The following is a 21,613-nucleotide window of genomic DNA, read 5'->3' on the forward strand; positions in this document are numbered from 1 at the left end:
TAGCCCATCTTTTCTAAAATCACTACCTCTAAGCCAACTATTACCAAATACAGTAGAGACAATATGCGACACTGAGCGAGATATCGAGGGACAGCTATTGGAGCTCTCTCTAGCGAGTAGACCTGAAAACTACTGATTCTCTCATAAGAGCACGTGTATTTGTGTGTGAAGTTTTTGGTGTTATTTATGTGTTTTCAGTGAGTTGACATAATTAAATAGTAGCGTGGGTCGTTCCTTGATATCTCCTCTCAACATGAGGGAAAGGTATGTGCTGTGTTTGGCTGCAGGAACTATGAAGTAGAGAAGAATGCGCGGTTGTTCTTCAGGTTCCCTCATGACAAGAAAATGTAAGTAATATTGTGTTTGCATATATATTCTTCCAGTGACAGAGGTCTTTATAGTACTTCATAATTGTCTGACCTGCTCAACCCATATTGTAACTGGCTTAAAATGTAATACGCATTTTTAATTGTATAGTGCAGCAGTTAACCTTCAATACCGATGTGTTGTTGTAGGTGTGATCTGTGGGTTTTGAAATGTCACAGAAGTGCTTTGGATAAGGTGTGCAAGAAAGAAGGGACGTTACGCTTATATAAGAATTATAAGATCTGTTCAGATCATTTCCAGGCCAGCGACTTTAAAAATCCTTGACTATACAGCCAAGGGTATGTTACATTTTTACTCTACTTGTACGTAAATATTCCTCAAAACATGACTATCGACAACATTTTCATATTTTTCTTTCTTTTATCCCTCTTCTCAGATTAAAGCCGGGTTTTTATAGATTTTCTTTCTGTTAGTAGGCTATGTTAAGAGGAAAATTGTCCAGCTATTAAATGTTAATTCATTGCATCATGTGTGTAAGGAATATGCCTATATTTTTATCGACAAGTGTCTTAATGTGATGATACAATGTTTTTAAATGAGAAAAAAGACAAATCCAATTTTTCGAATTTTACAATGTGAAATACGCATACATGTAAATTGTAACTGTATGTTTTCTGCATTCATTTTCAATTTTTGTATATAAATTTTAAACTGTCTTCGAACTTAACATCAAATAAGACTTAACTACCATTATTGTCAATACTGTACATATGATGGCCTTGTTGTTGAGTGAAAATTTACCAATGTGTCCACTAGTGTGACTTTTTTAAATCTATTTGATCTTTTGTTAATGGTGGGATCTTGTAGATGTTTTTTAATGTGTTCACTCATGCAACATATTTTTATAATTTCCAACCAGATGTCTGGTAGAATTTTTGAGGTATTTGATGCCCCACAGAAGGGGCAAAACATGTCTCAACTATTATTAATGATGTTTAACTAATATGTTAACATCTTGTACTGTATTGAATAGGTTGAGTTAAAATAAATTTCTTATATTACTATTTTAAAAAAATTTAAATGTTCGTACGTGCAAAACGTCTACATTATGTCCAGGGTGCATCGCCGAACAGATTTTCGGCATTTCCCTCAGGGCACTGTATAGTCACTGGGCTTTCAGGCAGGAATCGAAACTGCTGCTTCTTAAGTAACACAAATTTAGTATTTTAATATTATCATATACAATTATGCTATCGAGACCAGAACAGATGTTGCACCTTATTTACATTAAGCCATTGGATGTTTTGGGATTGCCTATTACTGTTTTCGTCCCTTAAGAGGCCACGGCTTGCCCATGGTCCAACAGCTCTGTACTCTGACCGGCCAACCGAGCAGAGGAAAGTTGGCCACGGCTCTACCGTGGCTCTACGCCTCTGCATTCGGGAGACGGGTCTGGGACACAGTGCCGGACTACACGCCTGGTCCCACCCGTTGACTGTCCTGAGAATGGTTTTCCGTGGTTTTCCATTCTTCCGCACTAAGGCAAATGCTGGGACAGTTCGTAGTATAGGCCATGGCCACCCACCCCCTCACCTTCTCCGCACATCTCCTTCACCGCAACAAATCTCCCGGCCTGAGAGACGGCGTCACCATGTAAGAGGCCCGCCTCCCCCTTCAGGGCAGGAATAAAAATGTTTACTACTAGTACTCCAGCTGAGCTCAAGGTCACGAATAAGCATAATTTCAGAAGTGTTAATGATATTTTTTTCTCTTTCTAATTTGATTGTGTTTAGTGACGAGCAGAATTGAATAAAATGCATTCGAGAACTTGAAGATTGATACGTACATTCGAAACCATATTCCTGAGTTCAACATAACCTTTAAAAGTCAATGTAGGCCTAATTTACGCGGTACAAGATTTCCCCAAACTGACTGCGAACAGTATACCGGTGACCAAATTACAATGGAAGATTGAAAAATAAAGGATTCCGCCATCATGTTGGGCGCTTTTGTATCTAATGTGCTTTATTTTATTAGATTAGAGAATCAAAAACTACTTGTGGTTGATTGATGTTTGGCTTGGCATTACGGGTATTAGATTTTTCGAATAGTTTTGCTGATCAAAGTTGCTGAACTGAAAGAAGTTTTCAGAGGAATTTGACGAAGCTTCCCTGGTAAAACTGAATGTAAAGTTTCGAGCTTGTTAAGCCGCATACTGGTAATTAACGTTTGAAGCCAGCCCCGCGGTCTAACTTGCCTGCCTCTCACCTGGAGGGCCCAGATTCGATTACTGGCCAGGTCAGGCATTTTTACCTGGATATGAGGGCTCGTTCAGTCATTCTACTATTAACTTTAATTGAGGAGCTATTTAATGGTGATATGGCGACTCTGGTCTAGAGAGCCAGGAATAACAGCCGAGGGGATTCGTCACACTGACCATGCGTCACCTCGTAATCTGCAGGCCTTCGGATCGAGGGAAGTCGCTTGGTACGTGGAAGGCCCATTGGGGCTGTAGTTTGGTTTGGTTTAGGGGCATTTTTAAGATTATAAGTATACATATTTCATTTTTGTGATGTTTATCCAAATTGTTGTTGGTTCATTCGTTCCCGGATGTTTCGTTTTCCCGTGTTGTACGTTATTTTCTTCGTGGTCCCTCCAAAAATGGAGAATCAAGGTTCGACTGTATTACTGTGTGCATTTTAAGTAGTGGCATCTGAATGCACGACTCATTCATACATGTGGAGCAGAATTCTTATTATTTTCGGCTTATCAGAGACCATTCACCCTACCCACACACTTCCTGTAAGGGAATGAAGATAGATAATTTTAATTTCCCTGTGATGAGATTGATAAGTTGATGACAACATTAAGATTACTTTTCATTCAATCATATTGAAAACATTCACTATTTGATTGCCCCAATCATTTGAAAACAGATTCAAATGTACAAAATAATCGTATGACCAAAAATATAATCAAATGGAAAAAATAATCAAAATGAAATAATCAAATAAGTGATTATTTTATATTCAATTATCCCATCACTACCTGGAAGTGCCTCATTAATTCATGTCTGTTTTCATGTTTATACTTTTGTGCAGATTGCTTCACATCCAGTTTCATTTATTAGTATCCTTCAACTGTGACTGTTAGTAGGAGAGGGGGCCTGCCAATGTAATGAAGGATCCCCAACTCGATTGTGACTGGCATTAGATAAAGGGGGCTGCCATTATAATAAAAATTCTCCAACTCTTCTGTGAATGACAGTATGAAAGGGGACCTGTCATTTTAAAGTATTGACCCATCTCTACTTCCAACAGAACAAACGTGGCCAAAGTCACTATAGCTCAATTGCCTGAGCACCTGATGCAAAATCAGAAAATTGTACGCTCGGTTCCTGCCGGAGTCTGGCTAGCCGTTGTTGTTCAACATCTCTTTGGCATGTAGGCTACTATTCCAAGTATGGTTGAGAAATTTACAGAATATGTTTGTTAATTGTATGACTAGCATATCAGGAGTATGGATCATCCAATATGCTGTATTTGAAAATATGATCACTGTCACATTCTTATTTCTGGTGGTGTACTGTTTACTTCTGAGGTTCATTGAAGATTATTATTAAGATGAAGAGAAATTCAAATATCTAAAGAGCAGCTGCCTCAATAGGTCAGAGGCAAAGTATCTGACTCATGGTCCTAAGTTTGTAGATGTGATTGTTTGCTTGTTCCCAAGGTAGCCAAATCTTGAAGAGTTGGCTAAAATCTTTGTACTCCTTATTATAGGCACTTTTAATAATGAACTGTGCACCTTCCCAAGAAAATTATTTCAGCTGTAGGAACCATCTAGCAGAATTCTTCTTCTCTGTTAAATGGCAGTAAGTTGGAATGTCAACCCAGTTATTATTATTATTATTATTATTATTATTATTATTATTATTATTAGATGCGAAAAAGACAAGAAAACTGATCATGCAAAGCTCACTTAGAAGTTGTGCATTTTCTTCTTTCCCAGGTAGCCTTCAATTTTTCTCTCATCGTGGTTCTTCGTTCTTCTGTCCACTTAGCTCCTGTCTTCTTCTTGTGGTTTCTCTCTGACTCTACTTCCCACTTGTTGATTTTCATTCTGTAGCAGGTTCGGTCAGTGATGTCGGCCACTTTGATTCCTGATTTTTCCAGGTCTTGGCGGATTTCCGTTGTCCATCTATTTGTTTTGATGTTTTCTGTTGTGTCTAGTAAGATTCTTGTCACTCTGTTTTCTGGAAGGCATTTGATGTGTCCGTAAAATTTCAGGCGTCTTTTTCTGATGTCGGCTGCAAGGTTTGAGAGCTCCTCGGTTTTTGTACGACATTGCAGTTTATATCCTTCGTCAGTCAGTTTTGGGCCGAGAATTTTTCTGATGATTTTACGTTCCTCTTTCAGCATGTCTTCGAGTACTGTTTTTCTGTGGAGATCCAGTGTTTCACTCGTGTGTAGTATTTCAGGCTTGATCACAGTGTTGTAATGTTGAATTTTGGTGAAGGTTGAAAGGCAATTTTTGTTGTAAATGTTTTGCGTTCAGCCGAGGGCTCTCTTCATTTTCTGGATGCGGACCTCAAGGGCCTTCTGTTCTTTTCCTGTTGGTACTATAATTTCTCCAAGATATCGGAACTCAGTTACTTTTTCGATTGTGCCAAATTTTGTTTTCAAATTCTGGAGGCTTCAGTGGTTGCACATGACCTTGGTTTTTGAGAAGGAGATTTGTAGGCCGAATTTTTCTGAGCATTTCTTGAGGGTTTCGATTTGGCTGATTGCCTGTTGTTCATTTGTTGCGAGGATCGCGAGATCATCTGCGAAAGGAAGACAGGAGATTTTTACATGTTTTCTCGTCATACTTAATGGTTGCCAATTTCCTTGAACTTTTAGAGCCTGTTCCCATTCTCTCATGATTTTGTCCAAGGCTATGTTAAAGAGTAGTGGGGAAAGTCCATCTCTTTGTCAGACACCAGTTTTTATCTGAAATTTTTCAGATATATTTCCCATGAATTTTACTTGGGAGGTTGTGTTGGTGAGAGTTAGTCTGATGATTTTTTGAGTCTTGTTGTCCAGTCCGTATTCACTCAGTGTTTGGAAGAGGGATTGCCGGTCAAAGGAGTCGTATGCTTTCTGGAAGTCCAGGAAGGTGCAGATTGTGGGTTGTTTTCTTGTGTGTCGTAGTTTCAAGATGGTTTTCAGGTTGAGTATCTGTTCTGCACATGATCTGTGGGGCCTGAAGCCCGCTTGGTATTCACCTATGAGCGGTTCTAGTTGTTCCAGTGTTCTGTGGAGGATGGCTGCGGAGAGGATTTTGTATGCGACTTGCACCAGGGAAATTCCCCTGTAATTGTTCACATCTGTTCGGTCAACTTTTTTGTGAAGTGGAACGAGGAGGGCGTTTCTCCAATTTTCTGGTAGTTTTTCCATTGTCCAAATTTCTTGTATGATTTGTGTGAGTTCTTGGAGAGAATTCTTTCCTAGATGTTTAAGAAGCTCTGCTACGATGCCGTTGTCTCCGGATGCCTTGTTGTTTTTCAGTCGTTGTATATGTCGGTGTATTTCCTCTTGTGTAGGTGGAGATGAGTCTGGGTTTGGAATAGGGTGGGGTTTATGTGGAAACCTTGCCGTTGGTTCTGGGCAGTTGAGTAATGACTCGAAGTATCTCATGAGTTCCTTGGTGTTTTCGTCATCTGTTAGTGCCAGTTTTCTGTTTTGTTTCCTGAAGCAGAGGTTCTTCGGCGTGTACCCATTTAATCTGTTGTGGAAGACGCTGTAAAAATCTCTGGTGTTGTAGTTGCGGAAGTCCTGTTCGGCCAACTTCAGTTAGTCCTCCAGGTATTTCCTCTTGGTTTGTCTGATGAGTTTAGAGGCTGCGGACTTCGCAGAATTTTTCTTCGTTTTCAGGTGTACGGTTGCTGATGAACTTCTGGTATGTGTTTTTTCTATTCAATATGGCTTGGTCACATTCGGTGTTCAAAAACGGGTGTCTGTTCTTTTTCTGTAGTGGAATTTGCTCTGATGCACTCTTCATGATTTTGTCGTGGAATTCGTTCCAAGTTTTGGCTGGGATATTTTCCCACGTTTCCCTGAGATTTGATTTTTTTATTTTCAGGTCGTGTTGTTGACAGAGCTTGATGTGCATTTGCCATTTTTGTTGGTCTTTTCGTGTGCTGAGAATCTTCCTGCATTTTTTCTGTAGCACTTTTCTTTACCATTTATACCGTTGAAATCGCCGAGGAGAATGATTGTGTCTTTTTCAGGCATTTTGATGAGTGTGGTTTTGAGTTTGTTCCAGAAGTTTTCTGTTTGTTTCTGATCTTTGCAGTCGTTGGTGCGTGCGTAGGCATGTACAAAGGTGTAGTGGCGATTTGCACAGCGAAGTCGCAAGGTCATTAGTCTGTTGTTTATGGATGTGATCTCTTCTACAGAGTTCATGATGTTTTTGTGTACGAAAAAGGTCATGCCTAACATTGGTGTGGCTTTTCCTACTGTTTGTGTAGTTTTGCTCTCGAAAATGTGGTAGTTACCATATTCTGATGTCTCTGACACAGTGAGTCTGGTCTCTTGTACGGCGAGTAGCTGGATTTTTTACTGATCTAATTCTGATGTTAATCTGAGAAGTTTGCCTACTTTTAGGAGTGTGTTTATGTTTAGCGTGCCAATGTAGAAGGGCGTTTTAGTGGGAAGTTTGCCAGAGAGCTCCAACTCTCTCTTTCGTGTCAGCCCGGCTCCTCCAGAATCCGAGTGGCCGGTTGCCGCCTTCATTTTCAGTTGGCAGGTGGATTGGTTACCACCTGGAGTAATGTTGTTCTTACTTGCATGAATCATGGTGTGCTTGTTCTAAAGCGATTGGGTTGGTCCTGAGGGATCGGAGTACAATCAGGTGGGTGAGTTCCTGAAGGTTTTCTGAGGCAGCGGCTCCGACTCGGAGTACAGATGCTGACCAGTTGTCACACCAAATAGGTGAATAGACGCTACTGGATTTATTATTATCCTATGCCGTTGGCCATCTAGTGGCTCTTCCGCCTTTGGGGCAGTTTCCCACCCCAAGGGCAAGAGTGTGCCCTGAACCTCTACCCACTCATCCGCCCTCCGAAGAGGCCGTTGGCACTTGGTAGAGGAGGACCACTTATACCAGTGGTCACTCGGTTTTTGGACACAGTTTAACGTCATGCCCGGGACATTATTATTATTATTATTATTATTATTATTATTATTATTATTATTATTATTATTATTATTATTATTATTATTATTATTATTATTATTATTACTAGCTGATGTACCCATGCTTCGCTATGGAATTCTACATTGTATACAGAATTCTAGGTTAGGTAGTGTACACGTTGTGAGCAATATTGTATTAAAATGTATAGTTCTTGATATTACCCTAGAAACACGGCAGGAGGTCACCAAACATCTTTTCTCATATGAAGACAGGAAATTTTCACTGTAATGGTAGACCCAATTTCATACCATCAGTCACAATCACGTTGGGATGTTATCATTATAATGCCTTTTTACATCCTCAGAAAGACTGTCTTAGTGGTTTTCCCAACTGAAATGAACATACAATGACGTTTATAGGAATGGTGCGATTAAAAGCAATGCTTTCATATGAAATACTCAATCAAATGAAACACCACACATTTTCTCACTTTTAACGAACAGGATTACGCTGCCTATCTAACAGTCCAAAGTTCCAGACCTGGAATGACCAATCCACAGACAGCTGTGATCTGTGAACACACTTCGGCTTTCTTCGGCGGGGAGAGGCTCGAATAGTGGAGACTCCCAGGGTAAAAACTATGCCCAATTACTATTCTGTTTCCTAGGAGTACTCGATGAATCGGAAAATATCAATTCACTACACTGGCGGTGGAATAATCTATCTGACTTAAAGGCAAATTTTTCCTCCAAGCCAGAAGAGGAAACCCCTCTTCACTGCTAGTTTGGAATAAATTGAATGTAGAATTTAATAAAAGTGAAGAGAAAGAAGCTTTTCTTAAGAAACGGCTCTTTTCAGAGTTGAATTTTGAGTTATTTAGTGAATATTGTGGTGCTATAATTCGGAAAATGCCTAAATTGTTATTCTAGACCAGACCATACTACTACTACCACTACCACTGAGGCTCTGCCTTAAGTATGCACACTGCTCAAAGAAACAATGCGTCAGAGTAGGGATCGAATGGCTGAAATACTATGACGATCCAGTGTGTTACGTACCAGCTGTATCAGAAAATGTATGGACCAGAGGAATGGCATGCTAAAGAAGAAAGTTTTATAACTCCCCGGCTATTTCCCGTCAATATTCAGTCAGGATGTTATACTCGGAGTTGAGAGGCAGCATAAGAGACAAAGAACATCACAATAAACAATGGTCAATTAATGTTATTATTGATCAATGTTATGCACTTTCGATATTATACGCCTTCACATTTCATTTTCTTCCAACTCTGAAATACCACTCTTATCATAGTCGGTATGGTAAAACTGAGTAAAAGATAAATGATCGGAAATTTTATTCTCTATAACTTTTTTATATAGTACTTTTCGATAGGACCAATAACATTGGTAGGCTATTTAAAAATTACACTTTAGGCACCTCCTCCTAAACTACAATTTCATCCAGGATGAATAAAATTGTTTAGAGCTTAGACTGTAGTTTCTTATTCCCCGACTCTATATACTGATTTTCATTAAATTCTGTTAACCCATTTCCTCATGGCTCGGCGTTGATATGGACTTAGCAACAAAGTACAAATTCATGAATATCTTTGTTATCATAGCCGGTAAGGTAAAAAAAATGTATAAGACATAAATGGTCGGAAGTTTAATTCTCTATAACTTTGGTTATATAGTATTTATCGATACAACTACTAATAATATAAATATTTGAGAATTACATTTAGGCCTTCCCCTAAACTACCATTTCACTCAGCGTGAATAAAATTATTCATAAGCTAGATTGTAGCGACATATTCCTCGACTTTGCATACCAATTTTTATGAAGATAGGACTACTAAAAACATAAATATTTGAAAATTTAATTTTAGTCCTTTCCCTAAACTACCATTTCTATCAGCGTGGATAAAATTATTTATGACCTAGATTGTAGCGACTTATTCCCCGACTTTGCATACCAATTTTCATTACATTCTCTTTGGCCGTTTTCTAGTGATGCGTGTACATACAGACAGACAGGCAGAGAGAGACAGAAATTACAGAAAAGTAAAAAGTGCATTTTCTGGTTACTGTGGACATGACTGATAGAGAAATACCATTCTTTTCAAATTCTGAGCAATGTACAGACAAAACTCTTATTTTATATATATAGATTATTATTATTATTATTATTATTATTATTATTATTATTATTATTATTATTATTATTATTATTATTATTATTATTATTATTATTATTATTATTATTATTATTATTATTATTTGTTATTGTTACTTAAAGTGCAGTATACTGTAAGTAGGCTCAAACCAACTAACCTGATTATCAGGGTCAGGTGATGTGCTGGATGGTGAGAAAGACTTGCGGTTCATGAAAGGGGTGTCCGTATCATCCCACTGAAATCCAGCAGAGTTGCGAGGTATTGTATCAGGTGTGGGTGGCAGAACAGAGATGAGCGGCACTTCAGTTGGTGAGAAGGGGTCCATAAGGGTGCTGGCACCTAACCCAACTGTCATACCCATCAACATGAGGGGTCCCCACTTCTCGTTATAATCTGTATCATCTTCATCCAGCTCATTGCTATTGTCTGATGCCCTTGGTGACTGAGGGGAGACAGCACTATTGGACAGACAGGTCTTGTGACACTTGCGGCATACAGCTACAGGGTGGTCCCCCCCTCCAGATTTTACAGTCACCTGAAAGAAATGAGAAGGACATGTAGTATTTGCAGGAAAGAGAAATCTTTATTAAACACTGAAGCTAGGTTAACCCTAGAGCACAAACCTCCTTTACTTATCTTATATCACAAACATTTGTAATTTTGACATGACACATTTGCAAAATTACTAATGGGTTTGATAGAAGGCAGTTTGGGTTTAAGAAAAAGATATTTCTCTGTGGCTCAACTTATAGGATTTCAGCAAAATATAGCAGATATTTTAAATTCAGTAGGTCAGATTGACAGTATTGCTGTTGACCTATCCAAGGACTTTGACAGGGTAGATCATGAACGATTATTGATGAGAATGTGGGCTATTGAAATAGACAAAAAAGTGACTGAATGGGTGGCTAAATTTGTCAAAAATAGAACTAAGAGAATTAGAACAGGTGAAGCATTATCTGATCCTGTAATGATTAAGAGGGGCATTCTGCAAGAGTGTTATTGGACCTGGGTTTTCTTATATACACTGCCTGACAAAAAAAAATTGAAGTATTGGTTGGATATCAATGTCAGATCAAAAATTAGATTTCCTCCATGGGAACTTAGAATTTCCATTCGGATATCAATGTAACTTTGTACAAGTACAGGACGTCCAAGATATCCCCGTACCCCTAGTTTCATATGTTTCATATTATAGTGGAGTACTAACATATAAAACTATGAATCCATGGAATCTGTATGTGCACCATTATGCCTTACACAGAGTTCTATCCGTTTCCAAAGCCTCATTGACATCTTGCGGGAGTTATGGGACGAAAGGCTTCCTCCATACTTTGGCGCAATTCTTCATTAGTCGTGTACTGACATTGAGCCACATGGGACTTGATTATTCCCCATAATGAGTTGTCTGGTGTGGTGAGATCCGGGCTTAGTGGTGGGCATTTCAAGCGGGCTGGAGATGTTGGTGAGCCACGGCCAATCCAGCGGCCTTGAAATTGTTCATCAAGGAACTTGCGCACCTGAATAGCAAAATGTGCTGGAGCCCCATCTTGCTGTAACCACACATGACCCATGATTCCCTTGCCTGGAAGCTGAGGTATTAACCAAGATTGTAACATATGCAAATAAGATTTTCCATTCACATACCCATCTAAAAAATACGGTCTGCACAAGTGACGTGATGATATCCCGGCCCATACCATAACATTAGGGGGGTTCCTTTCCAACTCTTGCACAAAATGAGGATTTTCCTTAGACCAGAAAACCACAATCCTCCTATGCGAACTGCGATAAATCGCACATTCATCACAAAATAACACTCTTGAGCGAGACACGGCAGTTGGGAATTGTGCCATCAAAGCACGGCAGGCTGCAACTCGTTGCTCCATGCCATTGTCAGATAATTCATTCACATGCATCAGCCTAAATCCTTTCATTTTCAAATCTCTTTTAATGTGGTCATGCATTGTTGACCACGGTACTTGAAGTTCAGCTGCTCTTTTGTGAATGGATTTCAATGGAGACTGCTCAATTGATTGAGCAACGGCGGCACACGTATGAAACTAGGGGTACGGGTTCTTCTTGGACACTCTGTACACACCATCATTGGGTATATAAATAATTAGAGTTGCAATTCTCTGTGACAGGTAGAACGGCCACCAGAGTGCATTAGTGTTGTTCATGTTTAATGTTGTTACCAAGCCTGATAGCGTATATAAGGAGCATGAACAGTGTCAGATGTTGAGTGATCACCATGAAGGACATGGAGATGCTACGTACTCATGCGGGACAGCATTATCAGCACCTGATAGAGTTTGAAAGGGGCTTCATTGTGCGTCTCCATTTGGCTGACTGGTTGAATCGTGCAATATCCAGATTTGTGAGGATCATTCAGATGTGAGAGTGGCCCAGTATTGGACTGCATGGGAACATGGGGGTAGGCATACTCATCAAGGTTCTGGTCTACCACGTCTGATCAAAAAAAGAGAGAATCATCGTATTGTACGCCGAGCACATCGTAACCCCTTCACATTTGCGCCTGCCACATGAGAACAAGTAATGGACTCTGTACAACATTCTGTATCGACCTGCACCATTGGTCGCAGACTAGCAACAGCTGAACTAGGGAATTACCATACCATGCATAGGCTGCCATTAACACCACAACAGAAACGACTGTGTTTGGAGTGGTGCCATGACAAGGAAGCGCGGACTGCTGATGAATGGTGTTGCATTGTGTTAAACGATGAATCACGGTTCTGCACTACCCCAGATGACCATCATCCGCAAGTATGATGGCGACCTGGGCCGAGGTCCCATTCTTCCAATGTTTTGGAGAGGCACAGGGGTGTTACTCTTGGTGTCGTGGTGTGAGGAGCCATCGGGTTTGACTTCAGGTCACGGCTGGTAGTGATTGAGGGAACTCTGATGCCAACACGGTACATCACGAACATCCTGTGTCCTCATATGTTACCTCTCATGCGACAGTATCATGGTGCTGTTTTTTAACAGGATAATCCTCGTCCACACACACCCCTGTGGGTGGGGGTGGTTGAATAACACCCACAGTATTCCCTGCCTGTTGTAAAAGGCATATAAAAAGGGCCCCAGGGGCTCTGAACTTAGGAACATGGGTTGGCGACCACGGGGAACTTAGCTGAGTCCTAGCATTCCTTCCACTTACTTGTGCTAGGCTCGTCACTTTCATCAACACTATCTGACCTCCCTCGGTCAACTCTTGTTCTTTTCTGGCCCTGAAGTCTTTCATTTTCACGCAATTCATGGCCCTTATCTTTCTTTGTCTGATATCTTCATTTTTTAAAGTGTTGGATCCCTTCCATTTTCATCTGATTAATTTTATATGATGTCATATATATGAAGAAGAAGAAAGAAGGGTATGGTTGCCTAGTTGTACTTCCTCTTAAAGCAAAAATCACCACCACCACCTCATCCACACACGGCACATGTCTCTATGAACAGTCTGCATGATGTTGAGGTACTCCCATCAACTTGTAGGATTTCAGCAAAATATAGCAGATATTTTAAATTCAGGAGGTCAGATTGACTGTATTGCTGTTGACCTATCCGAGGTCTTTGACAGGCTGGATCATCAAAGATTATTGACGAGAATGTAGGCTATTGAAATAGACAAAAAAGTGACTGAATGGGTGGCTAAATTTGTCAAAAGTAGAACGAAGAGAATTAGAACAGGTGAAGCAGATCCCCTGCTCTGTCCCTGATAGAACATGCGTGGGACAAGCTCGGACGTCAGCTCCATCCCAGTGCCAGTATCCAGGATATCGAGGACCAGTTACAACAGTTGTGGGCCAGCTTGCCTCAGAAGAGGATACACCCTTTACTACCAAATCAGTTCATTCGTCTAGGCCAGAGGGGGTGCAAAGTCATACTGATAAGTGGGCTCATACTACCATGTTCTTTCTAAATTTGACTCAATTTTGTAATCACTGTTTGTGGGTTACTGTAGTCATGTCCTAGTTCCTGAACCATGGGCAACGGCTGAGTGGCCTAGTCAGTGGTCCTGAGAGTTGGGATACCAGTTGCTATGGAATAGTAGTGGGCATCTCGGACATATTCTGAGTCGTGGCCCTCCTTGTGCTCAGGCGGCTAGGACTATACAATTCACCGGTGGTCCATAACCCGTTAGAGGAGAGATCCTCACTTGGACTATGTGCAAGTAGGGCAGCATCCTGCTTCATGAATTTACCAAGCTCAGAACACTTTAAGCAAGCCTCGGACCTATGGGAGTAATGGAGTCCCACTCCCATTTGACAGGCGAGGGACTCCTTGGAAACAACTTGGTGAACGAAATGGAATTCGATGGGGAGCTATCAATATTAGTGGGGCTTATGGAAGAAAGAAGGTAGAACTGGCTGAGTCAGCAAAGAGGATGCATGTGGATGTGCTAGGAGTAAATGATATTAGGGTAAGGGGAGATAATGAGGAAGAGATAGGAGATTATAAAGTGTACTTGACGGGTGTTAGAAAGGGAAGGGCAGAGTCTGGGGTAGGGCTCTTTATCAGGAATACCATTGCACGCAACATAGTTTCTGTTAGGCACGTAAATGAGCGAATGATGTGGGTAGATTTGTCAGTGGGAGGAATTAGGACAAGAATTGTGTCCGTGTATTCACCATGTGAGGGTGCAGATGAGGATGAAGTTGACAAGTTTTATGAAGCATTGAGTGATATAGTGGTCAGGGACAACAGCAAGGATAGAATAGTGCTAATGGGCGATTTCATTGCAAGAGTTGGGAATAGAACTGAAGGATACGAAAGGGTGATTGGTAAATGTGGGGAAGATATGGAAGCTAATGGGAATGGGAAACGTTTGCTGGACTTCTGTGCTAGTATGGGTTTAGCTGTTACGAATACATTCTTCAAGCATAAGGCTATTCACCGCTACACATGGGAGGCTAGGGGTACCAGATCCATAATAGACTATATCTTAACAGACTTTGAATTCAGGAAATCTGTTAGGAATGTACGAGTTTTTTGTGGATTTTTCAATGATACAGACCACTATCTGATCTGTAGTGAACTAAGTATCTCTAGGCCTAGGGTAGAGAAAGTGAAATCTGTCTGCAAACGAGTAAGGGTAGAAAATCTCCAGGATGAGGAAATTAGACAGAAGTACATGGATATGATTAGTGAGAAGTTTCAAGCAGTAGACAGTAAGCAGGTTCAGGATATAGAAAGTGAATGGGTGGCATACAGGGATGCTGTAGTAGAAACAGCAAGGGAATGCCTAAAAACAACTGTGTGTAAAGATGGGAAAAGGCGAACATCTTGGTGGAATGATGAAGTGAGAGCAGCCTGTAAACGTAAAAAGAAGGCTTATCAGAAATGGCTCCAAACAAGGGCCGAGGCAGACAGGGATTTGTACGTAGATGAAAGAAACAGAGCGAAACAAATAGTTGTTGAATCCAAAAAGAAGTCATGGGAAGATTTTGGTAACAACCTGGAAAGGCTAGGTCAAGCAGCAGGGAAACCTTTCTGGACAGTAATAAAGAATCTTAGGAAGGGAGGGAAAAAGGAAATGAACAGTGTTTTGAGTAATTCAGGTGAACTCATAATAGATCCCAGGGAATCACTGGAGAGGTGGAGGGAATATTTTGAACATCTTCTCAATGTTAAAGGCATTCATCATGGTGGTGTTGCAAACAGCCGAGCTCATGGGGAGGAGGAAAATGATGTTGGTGAAATTATGCTTGAGGAAGTGGAAAGGATTGTAAATAAACTCCATTACCATAAGGCAGCAGGAATAGATGAAATTAGACCTGAAATGGTGAAGTATAGTGGGAAGGCAGGGATGAAATGGCTTCATAGAGTAGTAAAATTAGCATGGAGTGTTGGTAAGGTACCTTCAGATTGGACAAAAGCAGTAATTGCACCTATCTATAAGCAAGGGAACAGGAAGGATTGCAACAACTATCGAGGTATCTCATTGATTAGTATACCAGGCAAAGTATTTACTGGCATCTTGGAAGGGAGGGTGCGATCAGTCGTTGAGAGGAAGTTGGATGAAAACCAGTGTGGTTTCAGACCACAGAGAGGTTGTCAGGATCAGATTTTCAGTATGCGCCAGGTAATTGAAAAATGCTATGAGAGGAATAGGCAGTTGTGTTTATGTTTCGTAGATCTAGAGAAAGCATATGACAGGGTACCGAGGGAAAAGATGTTCGCCATACTGGGGGACTATGGAATTAAAGGTAGATTATTAAAATCAATCAAAGGCATTTATTTTGACAATTGGGCTTCAGTGAGAATTGATGGTAGAATGAGTTCTTGGTTCAGGGTACTTACAGGAGTTAAACAAGGCTGTAATCTTTCACCTTTGCTGTTCGTAGTTTACATGGATCATCTGCTGAAAGGTATAAAATGGCAGGGAGGGATTCAGTTAGGTGGAAATGTAGTAAGCAGTTTGGCCTATGCTGACGACTTGATCTTAATGGCAGACTGTGCCGAAAGCCTGCAGTCTAATATCTTGGAACTTGAAAATAGGTGCAATGAGTATGGTATGAAAATTAGCCTCTCAAAGACTAAACTGATGTCAGTAGGTAAGAAATTCAACAGAACTGAATGTCAGATTGGTGATACAAAGCTAGAACAGGTCAATAATTTCAAGTATTTAGGTTGTGTGTTCTCCCAGGATGGTAATATAGTAAGTGAGATTGAATCAAGGTGTAGTAAAGCTAATGCAGTGAGCTCGCAGTTGCGATCAACAGTATTCTGTAAGAAGGAAGTCAGCTCCCAGACGAAACTATCTTTACATCGGTCTGTTTTCAGACCAACTTTGCTTTACGGGAGTGAAAGCTGTGTGGACTCAGGATATCTTATTCATAAGTTAGAAGTAACAGACATGAAAGTAGCAAGAATGATTGTTGGTACAAACAGGTGGGAACAATGGCAGGAGGGTACTCAGAATGAGGAGATAAAGGCTAATTTAGGAATGAACTCGATGGGTGGAGCTGTACGCATAAACCGGCTTCGGTGGTGGGGTCATGTGAGGCGAATGGAGGAGGATAGGTTACCTAGGAGAATAATGGACTCTGTTATGGTGGGTAAGAGAGGTAGAGGGAGACCAAGACGACGATGGGTAGACACGGTTTCTAACGATTTAAAGATAAGAGGTATAGAACTAAATGAGGCCACAACACTAGTTGCAAATCGACGATTGTGGCGACGTTTAGTAAATTCTCAGCGGCTTGCAGACTGAACGCTTAAAGGCATAACAGTCTATAATGATAATGTATGTATGTATGTTTGTAATCACTGAAATAATATCACATACTCTCTCAACATGTGAATTTTAATTTCATTTCCTTTTCTATTTCGGGTCCTTCAGCTTTTTTGTCAGGCAGTGTATATATATAAAGAGTAAGGAACTGGAATCCCAGACAAGGCTTTTTGTGGACAATGTTATACTGTATGGAATAATAAATAAGTTTCAGGATTGTAACTGCAAAAAGACCTTGGCAAAGTTGTGAAAGTCAGGTCGTAAGTTTCACAAAGAGGAGAAATCCTCTCAGTTTCAATTACTGTGTTGATAGTAACTCATGGAAATCACTGTAAGTATCTCGGTGTTAATATAATGAAAGTTCTTAATTGGGGTAATCACATAAACAGGATTGTAAATAAGGGTTACATATCTCTTCATATGGTTATGAGGGTATTTAGGGATGGTTGTAAGGATGTAGAGTATTAGAAGGAAGACTGAGGAGGAAGCTAGAAGGAGAAATGGAAGAAGAACAGTATGGTTTCAGGAGAGACAGATCAACATTTCACCTGATCTATACATTAAGACATATGATGAAGAAAAGCTGGGAGTTTGGAAAAGACATAGTGATGACATTTATTGACATTGAGAAAGCTTATGACAGTGGGCCCAGACAGTTGGTATGGGACACTTTAAAGAAAAAACAAGTTAACAGAGTGCAAGTGCAAATGATAAAAGCTGTGTACAAAATTGTGTTAGTAGTGTGAAGACTAGTATGGGAAAAACAAAATGGCTTAAAGTTAAAACTGGTCTCCCACAGGGAAGTCTACTATCCCCCATACTATTCATCACAGTCATGGAAGAAATTCATAAGAACATTAAACAGATATTGGGAAGACAGGCAACAAAAGCCATGTTGTTTGCAGATGCTATAGTGATATTGGGTGAGGATGAAACAGAAGTGCAAAAACAAGTAGATGTATGGAATCAAGAGAGAGAAAAATTTGGGATGAAAGCAAACACAGAGAAAAGTAAAACAATACTGATGACAAGGGGAAGGAAGAGGAAAGATAAAATTGAATGGTAAAATTCTGGAAGTGGTTAAAAGTTTCAAGTACTTGGGAAGTGTGATCACAGAAGATGGAAAGATAACCAAGGAAATTGGGAAAAGAATACAACAAGCGAACAGTTTCTATCAGAGTGTAAGGGGTATTTTGTGGAACCAAGATGTCCTGTAGAAATGTAAGAAAATATTATATTCAACCTATTATGAACCCATACTAACCTATGCAGCTGGATTGTGGACTATAACAAAACAAGAGGAGAGTAGAATACAGGCAGCAGAGATGAAATTCCTAAGAGGTATCGAAGGCAAGACCAGAAGGGATAGAATTAGAAATGAAGAGATAAGGAAAAGGACAGGAAACTTGAAACTTCAAGACAGGATAGAAACAAAAAAAGCTAAAGTGGTATGGGCATATGATGAGATGGGAGAAGAGAGAGTGCCAAAAAAGGCTTTTTTCAGGGAAGTTAACAGGAAAGAGATCATGAGGAAGACCCTGAAAGAGGTGGACAGATTCAGTGTGGGACTGCATAGAAAAGAGGGGAGGAAAACCAGAAGGTCTACTTAAAAAAGGAGAAGAGTGGTGGAGAGACAGGCAGTGATGGAGGTCTTTGATTCACAACCTGACCTGGGAAGCTGGAAATGGGAAATGATGATGATGATGATGATGATGATGATGAGTAAGGATGTAGAAGGGAGGCCATATCAGTTACTGGTAAGACCCCAATTATAGTTTTAGTGTATCCTACTTGATTACCTAATTGAAACGGGAATTGGAAAAGATTCAAACAAAAGCAACACGATTTGTTCTGGATGATTTCTGACAAAGGAGTAGTATTGTGAAAATGTTGCAAATTTTGGGCCTGGGAAAACTTCAAAGTAAGGAGGCGAGCTGCTCAACTAAGTGGAGTTTTTTGAGCTGTTAGTGGAGAGATGGTTTAGAATGACATTAGTGGATGAATAAGTTTGAGTGAAGTTCTTAGAATTGGGAAAGATCATAAAATGAAGATAAAGTTGTAATTCAAGAAAGAAAATTGGGGCAAATATATGTTGATTGATTGATTGATTGATTGATTGATTGATTGATTGATTGATTGATTGATTGATTGATTGATTGATTGATTGATTGATTGATTGATTGACAAAAAATAAACAACATTTGGCAACACTCCTTTATTATATGTTAATAAGCACTATCTCTAAGCAAAGAAACAATACTTTTGACAACAGTGAAAATATTTATTTTGAGCATTTCGTGCACACTTGCGCTTGCTGCACATTCGCAAAATGCCTTACAACAATCAGTACAAAACTTTGTTGTTATTCTCCTCTTTTTTTGATGGGCACATGTTTCAGGTAGTTCTCCTTGGGGCAGATAGCTCTCCACCATTTTCCTCACGACGAGGTTCGATTCCATGGACCGACTGTATACTGAGGCGTAGATCATTTTATAATGTTTGAATGTGTAACCTCCTTTGTATCCATGGTGAGAGTAGTAGCTTGTCGCTTAATCCATGTAGGAAGTATTCCCTCTTTAGGATATTCTTCTTTCTGTGGCTGGTGTTGTGAACGTGAATTAATCACAGATTAACACAAATAATGTTCAAAATTCCATAAACACTTAAAGGTCAGCATTTAGTCATCCAGCTGCAAGAACTGCAGGAAATCTGGTCTGATGAATCAACAGCACCTTTTGTGTCAGAGCAATGAGTCATCTTAGGTTTCTTAGTTTCATCATCTATTTCAGCCTGATCATGCTCTGTCAATAACAAAATGACTATTTTGTTTGACTTAGGTTTAAATCAAGGTAGTTAGAGTAAGAGGTAGGGTTCACGCGCAGGTCTCCCCACCACGCTTGGCCGTCGATGACGTCACGTGAACCCTCAGCGCCTTGTCCTCTATATGAGGTAGACTAATACACAGCTGTAAGCTATTCTGTTTTAGCCACAAGTTAGAGATAACTTCATTGATATTTTAACATAACCTAAGACAATGCATTCCACTTCACTATTACAGTAGAGTAATAATAGGAAATACAGTGTGAATCCAGCAGCGTTTCTGAAGTATTTCGATCTGTATAAAAGGATGTAAGAATGCTAAGACTGTGATAGCAGTGGAATGGCCATTCCATATGTTCATGTTCTCAACACCTATGACAACAATAACAGACTCGAATATAAAGCTTGATGACTGAAAGAAATACGTCCGTTGTTACAAGCAGTATTGGGAAACTATATACACTGTCAACAACACAAACAGCAAATGTTAGGAAACTGTCCACAATACAAACAGTACAGTAAATGATTTCCTGCAAGTGCCAAGAAATGACAAATTCCACGTTAATATTACATAGGCCATATTAATGAGTCTGTATATTAACATTCTTAGCACTGCTTTCATATACAACATAATAAATTGCCTTTCATAAAAAAAAATAACGGGTATGTTATACACAAAGAATAATGCTGATATTAAAAAAAAAGAATATCAAACACACTTATCCATAGCATCAGTGGAATTTCTTTGCTTTTCTTCTTTCTTTATCGGTGTTGTATTAACAGAAACCCGGTCTCTTCAATGTCTTACTTTTTTTAAAGCGTCCATTCGAATAAAAGAACGGCTTCTCACGAAGCAACTTGCAAGCTCATAAATTTCGGAGAATTTCTTTTTCAGGATATCCGTAAGGTTTGTGATGATGTTAGAACCCTCTTTCAGTTCCTTCCCGTGGTAAAATTGAAACTACCGAGCTCGATAGCTGTAGTCGCTTAAGTGCGGCCAGTATCCGGTATTCGGGAGATTGGCTTCGAACCCCACTGTCGGCAGCCCTGAAGATGGTTTTCCGTGGTTTCCCATTTTCACACCAAGGAAATGCTGGGGCTGTAACTTAATTAAGGCCACGGGCGCTTCCTTCCCACTCCTAGCCCTTTCCTGTCCCATCGTCGCCGTAAGACCTATCTGTGTCGGTGCGACGTAAAGCAACTTGCAAAAAAAAAAAAAAAAAAAAAAAAAGACTCTTTTTGAAATTTAATTTCCACCCCTTGTAGTTTGACCTGTTTTCTCTCCGTAATTACTTTCAATATCGAGGTTCTTCTTCTTTATCCTAAAAGCTATATAGCCAGTGAAGTCTTCAAGCAGCTCCTTGGTTTCACGACTCCCCTCGAGCTGTTTTACTAGATCTTCAAGGGCTTTAACGAACCCTTGCTCATCCTCCGATATAAAATAGGATGTTGTGGGCTCAACTGGCACACGATATACGGGTTTTGATCGAGTTCATCAATACATATTTGGGCGTAATATTTCATAATCTTCCGGAGAACAGTTGGAATTTCTTATCGCCTGGGAAGCATTGAGGATAAAAGCAACGATTTCACCTTTCGCGTCACAGCTGTCGGAAGAGGATCGTCATAAAGCCTTCCGAACCCTCGAAGCTGAGAAAGATAACTTTTGATAATGTCTTGATTACTTCTGTCACCATTTATTTACGTCAGTGGTTTTAGGGAATACATGAAAGTGTATGTTTCGTTCCTTCGCGTGCCTGCTATGATTTGTGCAGCCTGCAATGACATGACAAAGCATACTGAAAAGTGTACACTATTACTGCTTTTTACGTTTTATCTCATAAAATAAACAC

The 21,613-nt window shown here is 40.0% G+C and overlaps 1 protein-coding gene across 1 annotated transcript in view; it reads right to left on the reverse strand.

Moving 5' to 3' along the window:
- PsGEF (Protostome-specific GEF) overlaps positions 1-21,613 on the reverse strand; it is a 603,069-nt gene that overhangs the window by 169,482 nt on the left and 411,974 nt on the right. Inside the window, exon 17 of the mRNA XM_067138170.2 lies at positions 9,840-10,217. Within this exon, the coding sequence (XP_066994271.2) occupies positions 9,840-10,217 (378 nt within the window). The remainder of the gene's footprint in view (positions 1-9,839; positions 10,218-21,613) is intronic.

Source organism: Anabrus simplex, chromosome 1 (assembly GCF_040414725.1).
Source record: "Anabrus simplex isolate iqAnaSimp1 chromosome 1, ASM4041472v1, whole genome shotgun sequence".
Taxonomy (NCBI): domain Eukaryota; kingdom Metazoa; phylum Arthropoda; class Insecta; order Orthoptera; family Tettigoniidae; genus Anabrus; species Anabrus simplex.